The following is an 8,302-nucleotide window of genomic DNA, read 5'->3' as shown; positions in this document are numbered from 1 at the left end:
GGTAGCTTTGTGTGAAAAACAGACAACACTTGATCAGATTCACTGATAAAATATGATATGATAAATTATATTCTTGTAAATAGGGGAAGATTTTCAGTGGGTTACTCAAAAAGAAAAATATTTTGTCTTCATTCACCCTCATGTCATTCTAAACCTTTATGATTGTAGTTCTTGTGTAGAACACATTCTAGAAGAATGCTTCAACTGTTTTGAGTATGTGTGTGTTGATAAATATTTTGGTTTGATATGAAAGGCGTATATTTCTTATATCTTAAATAGATAAAACATTCTTTTTTTTGTCTTTCAAAGAAGAAAAAGTCAGGTTTGGAACAACATGAAGGTGAGTAAATTCCTTTAAATTTCAGTCGGTTCCTTACACAAAGTTATGCGTATAACTTCAAAAAACTTATATAGACCACAACAATGGTATTATTTTCTAAATGCCCTTGTCACAATATGATCATATGAAAAAAGCAGCCTGAACATTATGCTAAATATCTTCTTTTTGATTTACTAAAGAAAAGAGGTAATACAGGTTTTGAACAGCATCAGGGTATGACAGGATTTTAATTAATTTTTTTAAATGAACCATCCCTTTATTAGAGATCTTATTTAAAAACTGCTTTATTTTTGCACCTTTTATGTTGTATACTCATCCTCAGCCCTTATATTGTGGAAAAAAAGATAAATCTGTTTACATTAATCACCTTCAAGAACTATGAGCGCAGTCATGAATGAATGAATGTTGTGTTGTTATGGCCCAGTTTTGAGTATGGAATGGAATGGAATGATGGCAAGAGGCTGGGGAGACAGCTGGAGTGACAGACCTCCATTGCCCCTCGCTCTCTCTACACACACATACACACACTCACACACACACACACACACACACACACACACACACACACCCCTCCCTCCAGCAGCTGTTAGTTGAGGTGATGGAGGAGTGGTGATAACAGTAGAGGTTGTTAACAACCTGCATGCTGACACATTGGGTTGGAAGAAGTCCCTGTCCTAAAACAACACACAACCATCAACAACACCTCCTTCCAGAGCAATGTGAAACATTTTTCTCTCTCTCGTGGAGAGAGGTCTTTTTAAAATCTGGCCCCAGGAAAATCTCCTGGCCACTGACTTGCCAGAAAATTATAATTTAAATCATAAAATTATTTTGTTCATTGTTTAACATAGGCATACCTGACATCTGATTTATTTAATATTTCAATATTTAATGATACAATCCATCCGAAATTTCTACTGATTATAATTATTCGAAATCAGTATTATTCGTGTATTATCAACAAGGACCAGTGTTGGGGGTAACGTAAACACAAAAAACACAGATTCAGTATTCCTCAAAATGAATAAAAAATAATGCAACTCAGAATATGACGTAAACCTCCAATAATTAATGTTAATGTTAAACAACACAAATATCCTTTATGTATTTAATCCCATTCTATTAACCAATGTCTTTGCTTCTGACCTTCGATGATCCAGTTCAACTGTACTAATAAGCACAAATTACTCTAGACAAACATTTGTGTGTCTTTTTTTATTGCTGAAGTGTGTTGAAATGTCTTCTTCTGCATTCTACTGTACGGACGTACATTTACTTTCCCTTCAGCCTGAGGCTTATTCATTTCACTTTTGGTGTGAAAAGGCTTTTATATTTGCCAAAAATATAATTTTTTTATTTGAAAAACAAACAAGCAAGCCCTACCCAGATTTTAAAAGTAAAGCAAAAGTAACGTAACACATTACTTTCCCTAAAAAGTAACTAAGTAACGTAATTAGTTACTTTTTTATGGAGTAACGCAATATTGTAATGCATTACTTTTAAAAGTAACTTTCCCCAACACTGACAAGGACAAACACAAATATCACATAATCAATGATATAAAGACCTACAAAAGACCTGCACAAAAATACTGTGGTGGTACCATGTTATGTGATGGTATCAGATGGTAATTTATACCAAATATCAAATACACACTTAAAAATTAAGGTTCTTGGTTGACATCCATGGGTCCATTCCACAAAAAGTTCCTTATAGTGGAAAATAGTTCTTTGGATTATTAAACTGCTCTTCATTATAAGAAAAATATGGTTATTTTAAAAATAAATTATCTTAAAATTATTTGGGGAATCAAAAAATGGTTCTTCTACCTTTGTTTTTAAGAGTGTACCATCCATATAGGTATTTACATTAAACTCGAAATTACTTCAAATAATATGATGATATTATTTAGGTACATGTCCAAAAACGTGGTATTAACATGGTAACATGTCCAAAGCATCCTAGCAGGCCACTTTGTTGTTATTAGTACAACATAACAGAACAATAAGTCGTGTTATACTCTTTTACGCGCGGGTAAAACAAATCAAGATATAATAAGCGACCAAAAAATATGGTTTTACCCTTATTTTGCAGGGTGGAGAGCATTAATTGACTGTCCCAAATTTCCTCCCACTCGCAGCAGGACGGTACAATAGCGAACAGACAGGCAGCATTTGTGCAACTCGACTCCATCTCCCTCCCTCTCTCGCGCTCCTCCTGGCCAAAACTGCCGTGCTCCTCTCGTGCGCTTCATTCAGATGGATAACTTCAGGAACATGGCTATGCCAAACACTTCACTTTTACTTTTTGTTCTTCAAATGTGCGCTCTTGCTTGGCAAGGTAAGACAATTTCGCCCAATCTTTCTATGCGGTTCTGTGTGTTTTTTTTTTTTTTTTGTGGTTTAATTCTGTGAGAAACTTTTTGGAGCGTTTCGACCGCGCGCGTTTGAATGGGATGTACGGGGATGTTTGGGGATGCTGCAGTATACTGTAAGATGATGTGTTTAAACTGCGGTGTTTAAACAGTTCTTTGTGTAATAGAGGGATATCGACTGTTTAAAGTTACTTAGACTCCATTTTTGAAGCGTGTTCACCTTTTCGCTTCTGAAAAGAGTTGAGTTTGTTATCAAAACACACTGCACGTGAGCCCATAAATATGTTTAGCTTGTTCAAACGTAGACACATGTACGTTACTGCAAATACATATTTGTAAAGTAATACACTATTAAATACACTATCTGCATTTATACATGCAGACGTCCGTTTTGGAATTTCTCATATCCTTCCTTATATGTTCAATTTGCTGAAAATGTTACGTTAACTGTTAAAACTGGCATATATGCCTTGATAGAAAACAGCAGGTGGACTAAGTGCTTTGAAACAGACATACTGTACTAGAAAATGACATTTATTATACTATTTAGTCTACTAATTATCCTATTTTATCTAGTAAAGCAAAGCAAATATGTTTAACTAAGAAATATGTCAAACTGAGAGGTTTTATGTTCATAATTACATTTACATTTACATTTAGTCATTTTGCAGACGCTTTTCTACAGTCGCTGTGGCCGCCTTCTAATTAGCACAGCCAATAGTCTATAGCAGGCCAATTCCTCAAATCGAAACTACAGTTCGCACTTAAACGCAGGAAGGGAGCAATTAAATTACACGCGCTACTTCTTTGCCGAGGACAATTATTATAATTACCAGAAAGTGCAATCAAAAATACAAACGCAAACAAAAATATAACGTAGAAATAGGCAGACAACGAAATATTCCTTCATAGCAGAAAGTAATAATTCAAACATAATTAGCCAATTAGCTGTTGCCTCTGGTTGTATTGTTATGTCTGAAGTGGTTCAGATCATGAGACTGGTCACAAATACAGGCTTTGTGTGTCTGTGTTCAGATACAATCTGTGGAACTCTATTAAAGGGCGCTCAAAAATGTGATATGAGAGATTTTCACAGTGATAAGAAAGCTGTTCACAATGTGTAATATTCAGTTTTTAAATCATATTTTATTATATGTTTGTTGCCCTAAATTCTCAAAACAACCCTGATAATGCTTATATATGTGCAAATTGCCCTGCAGGTCTCATTCTGTGTTGCGCTCTCTTTAGTACATGACCTAGTCCTAGACAACTACTGAACTAGGCCTTCTCATTAGGGAACAGATGATGGACCCCCACTGCATAATCCTTTCCTTGTCCATCTCTCTCTATCCCCTGTTGTGTCGTACGTCTACTTTTATGTCTACCTTTCTACACTGTTTTTCCATCCTCATCCCTTTTTTCTCTTTCTCTCATAACATATTTTGCTCGATGTGGAGCAGGACTGTCCTGTAATGCTGGTTTCTCCAAAGGGTTTTAATAAGCCCTATCCTACCTTCTGTTCACCCTTGTGTTAGCAAGGTCCCTCCAGTTCCCTAGCAGATGAACCAAAGCTGTCTGTCCTGGGATTATTGACTGAACACCCCGTTAGATAACAGCCCCTATGATTAAGAGGGGTCACCTTGCTCTCTCAATGTAGGAGGTGATTTTTCATCCAAGAACTTGACATTGAAAGTGTCATCCTTACAAATGATACTGACTGTGATGTGGATGATAGAATATATACTTTAAAAAGGCTTTGAAAAGTGATTATTATTATTATTATTATTATTATTATTATTATTATTACTAGTATTATTTATTAGTAATTTTATTTTCCTTTTTATTTTCATTATGATTTTTTAAATGGTCACATTTGTGTAAATTGTGACACTAATAACTTAGGCTATATATTGTAATGAACCATATACGACCCAATATCAAAACAGTATCAAATAATAATAATAATGATAATAAAACTAGAGCATAATAATATAAGATATAATAAATCATATATATTTATATAATAGTAATAATTTTCATATACAACTTATGTAAATTTATTTCAAATACAAGACCCAATACTAAAACAGTTTAAAATAGTAATATAAAATTATTCATATTCATATTATTATATTAAAAATAATATTGCTGTTATTATATTATTCATCAAATTAACTGACATATACAGAATGACAATGGGAAATATCTTTATATCAAGGCCCTGCCAATCAAAAGTGAAAACCAGAGCTCGAATGAAAAATCCTAATAAAGGACATCCGCCAAAATATGCATTTTAGCCCAGATGTCCATACCCATTCCTTCAAGTTCATACGAGCAGCATTGTGTGCCAGCGACAAAAATGCTTTGCGTTAGACTTCCTGCTTCCCATAGCAGCCTGTGACCCACAGTGGAGGGAATACAATTGAGTGGCTGTTCCTGGTTTGAGGGGGTTTCTGTGCCCACAATCCTGGGTTGAGCCCCTGTCTGTCACTCTTGACAGTGAATGTCATGTAAAAGCCTGTGGGCTTATTGTTTTGGCTTGGAAGAAGGTGCAAATCAGTGAAGACCTCTATGTATGGATAATCTGCATTGTTGTTTTGGTGTTCAGCTTCAGTGAGCAACAACATGTGGATTAGATGAAGGTTGAGAGCCTTACACAATTGGATTAAGTTGTCATTATTTGCAGCTATGTGAGGCTGAGTAGTGTCGTTTATGCACAATTGTGTGTATTGGGTACCATGCAATATGAAACATCACTGATACCTATTGAATCTGACTGACAGGAAAGATGATCTTGAGTTTAAGTTAATCTCCTATCTAATCCTCTTACCAGCAGGGGGCAGAAAAAAGACAATTACCTGAACAAAACTAAACAATTGTTATTGATTGTAAACATGTAAGCATGCAACACATATGCATTATGTATGATTGTGTGCTGGAGGTCTTGAATTGTGCAGTTGCCTATTTTAGTCCCTCCATCCTTACCTCATATTCAACTTTACTGCATCATTGCTGCACAGATTCACCATTCAAAATTCAATTTGAAGCATGCAGTGCTGCATTTTAGTGAATAGCTGCAGACGATCTTGTCAGAATACATTCATTCAAAAAGACATTAATGTGTGTGCTTTTTAAACAGACTAAATGATTGGAGGAGTCCAGCATACATCACCAGAGAGAAGTGTGTTGTTTCACCAGAAGATCCAGATACGTCATTTTGATTAAAATTTAACATTTTAATCAACTGACATTTTTTTGAAAGATGAATCATTCACAACAAGATCATTAGGATGCATTTAGAAAATAGTGTGAACTTCCATTTCATTGTGACTTTAAAGGTGAAATGTGTCAATTCACTGCCACTAAATGCAATTGCAAAAATAATGTTTTTATTCAGGTTTTCTGAACATTCACACTAGCTTCCAGCACACAATGGAAAGAAAGCCCTGTATAATTAGGCTGTTTACCTTCTTAGTCTGTATTTGCATAATTTTGTTATTGCATTCTAAAACCATTAGGTCAAGTGCAACAGAAGGAAACATGTACTTTAAAAAAAACGAACTATGATGTTTTTTATTGTTTCCACAAAAAAAAAAAAAAACAATAATTAAGCAGTACAACTGTTTTAAACATGGATAGAATTAAGAAATGTTTCATGACCCCAAATCAGCATATTAGAATGATTTCTGAAGCATCATGTGACACTGAAGACTGGAGTAAAGACTGCTGAAAATTCAGCTTTGCCATTACAGGAATAAATTACTTTTTAAAATATATTCAAATAGAAAACCTTTATTTTAAATTGTAATAATATTTCACAATATTACAGTTTGTACTGTATTTTTGATCAAATAAGTGCAGCCTTTGTGAGCATAAGCGACTTCTTTCAAAAACATGTAAAAATCTTACCGGCCCTTTTGAATGTTAGTGTATACATTTAATATTATACAAGTAGGGAGTACATAAAAAGTACTTGGACACATCCAAACTAACACCAGTGAGTCACTGATATGGTATTTGTGTGGTTTATCTTGTGGTAAACCCCACAAATACACTGAAACAGGTTTTACACCTGTTTACAAAAGATTCATCCCAATGAGACAACTCAAGCATAATTCAGTATTAGATCTCTTTTGATCACATCCCTGAAGTCAAGGTTTTGATCCTTGTGCTAAGATTTCCCCGTAGTGATGAGCTGAGGCACAGGCTAGACGAGTGCACCGCGGGTCGCTCCTTGAAGTCACCCGCTTTGAGTTCAGCCAAAACAATGGCATGGCATTCCTCGGTTAAATGCACTCATATCTCTGGCTAGGAAGCAGAATGGGGGATGGTAGCTGGAGGTGTGCGTGTCTAAGATCCACAGGTGAGTTTACAGGGTTAGATCACTATCTGATGGAGATTGTGCTTATCAAAGCCTTTTGTGAGTTGACAATTGTGTCGTTGACAGGAAAAGGCTCGGTGTTTGTCATCTAGTCTTCATCTGACCTGTGTTTGAACAAGAGGATACCTTAAAAGCACTGACTGTTTCAAGAATGAAGAAAACTGTGTCTAGCCATTTTGAGAAGGAATCCAGCCTGGCTCAGTCTGGCTTGGCTGCTCCATATTTTTTGTTGGCTTAGATTTTAATATTAGTATGGTCTGGGAAGTCTGTCAAAAATTTGCTGTTGATATGAACTGACGAGGGCCGTCGGAGCTGCCAACGTGTTTTATGTTACTTCATTCAATGATCTGTGTAGATTCTTGTATTTTCAGGCAAGCTCTGTGTGGCACAACCTGCCATCGTAGTTGTGATCCAACTAAAGAATACATTTGTAAAGCCATGGTCTTATGTGGAATAAAGTGATGGCATGTTTATCAAAGTCAGATTTGGAGACTGACCACATTAATGAAGCATGAGAATGAATAACAATCATCCAAGTGCAACGAGGGGGGTGAAGAATTTACAGTGGACGGATGCCAGCTCTTTTTGCCCCTCTCCCTTTCTCACAGACTGTTTTTTTTTTTTTCATTTTTAGAAAGCTGTAAAAGGAATCCCGAATTAGGTTTGTCACACTCAAATTGTCCAAGATTGGTTTATTACAGGCTATTCAATAATAAAAAGAGCAAATACTCTTAAAAGGATAGTTTATCATGAATGAAAATTCTGTCATCATTTAAAGGGGTCATAGGATGTTGCTAAAAAGAACATTATTTTGTCTATTTGGTGTAATGAAATGTGTTTATGCGGTGTAAGGTTAAAAAAACACATTATTTTCCACATACTGTACATTATTGTGGCTCCTCTATGCCCCTCCTTTCTGAAACACATCGATTTTTACAAAGCTCATCGGTCTGAAAAAGCGAGGTGTGCTGTGATTGGCCAGCTATCCAGTGTGTTGTGATTGGCCGAATACCTGAAGCGTTAACATTAAAACCCATTATAAACGAGGCATTTGTTGCATCCAGTGGGGACATAATTATGGATTATAATGACTTATACTGTCTTTTTACGCGTTGCGTTGCATCGCGCCGCGTAAACATAAAACCATGTCTGCATTTGTGATCGGAGAAATTACAAACAACAAGCGCTACTCTACACTGGCCAAAAC

The 8,302-nt window shown here is 35.7% G+C and overlaps 1 protein-coding gene across 1 annotated transcript in view; it reads left to right on the top strand.

Moving 5' to 3' along the window:
- Window positions 1-2,543: 2,543 nt before the first annotated feature.
- The window catches only part of mcama (melanoma cell adhesion molecule a), a 63,981-nt gene continuing 58,222 nt past the window's right edge, over window positions 2,544-8,302 (top strand). The window contains exon 1 of the mRNA XM_016490563.1: window positions 2,544-2,680. Within this exon, the coding sequence (XP_016346049.1) occupies window positions 2,599-2,680 (82 nt within the window). The 5' untranslated portion in view covers window positions 2,544-2,598. The remainder of the gene's footprint in view (window positions 2,681-8,302) is intronic.

This window comes from Sinocyclocheilus anshuiensis, unplaced genomic scaffold, assembly GCF_001515605.1.
Source record: "Sinocyclocheilus anshuiensis isolate Anshui unplaced genomic scaffold, SAMN03320099.WGS_v1.1 scaffold246, whole genome shotgun sequence".
NCBI classification, from domain to species: domain Eukaryota; kingdom Metazoa; phylum Chordata; class Actinopteri; order Cypriniformes; family Cyprinidae; genus Sinocyclocheilus; species Sinocyclocheilus anshuiensis.
Note: the sequence above shows the minus strand (reverse complement) of the source record. Positions and strands in the feature narration are given on the sequence as shown.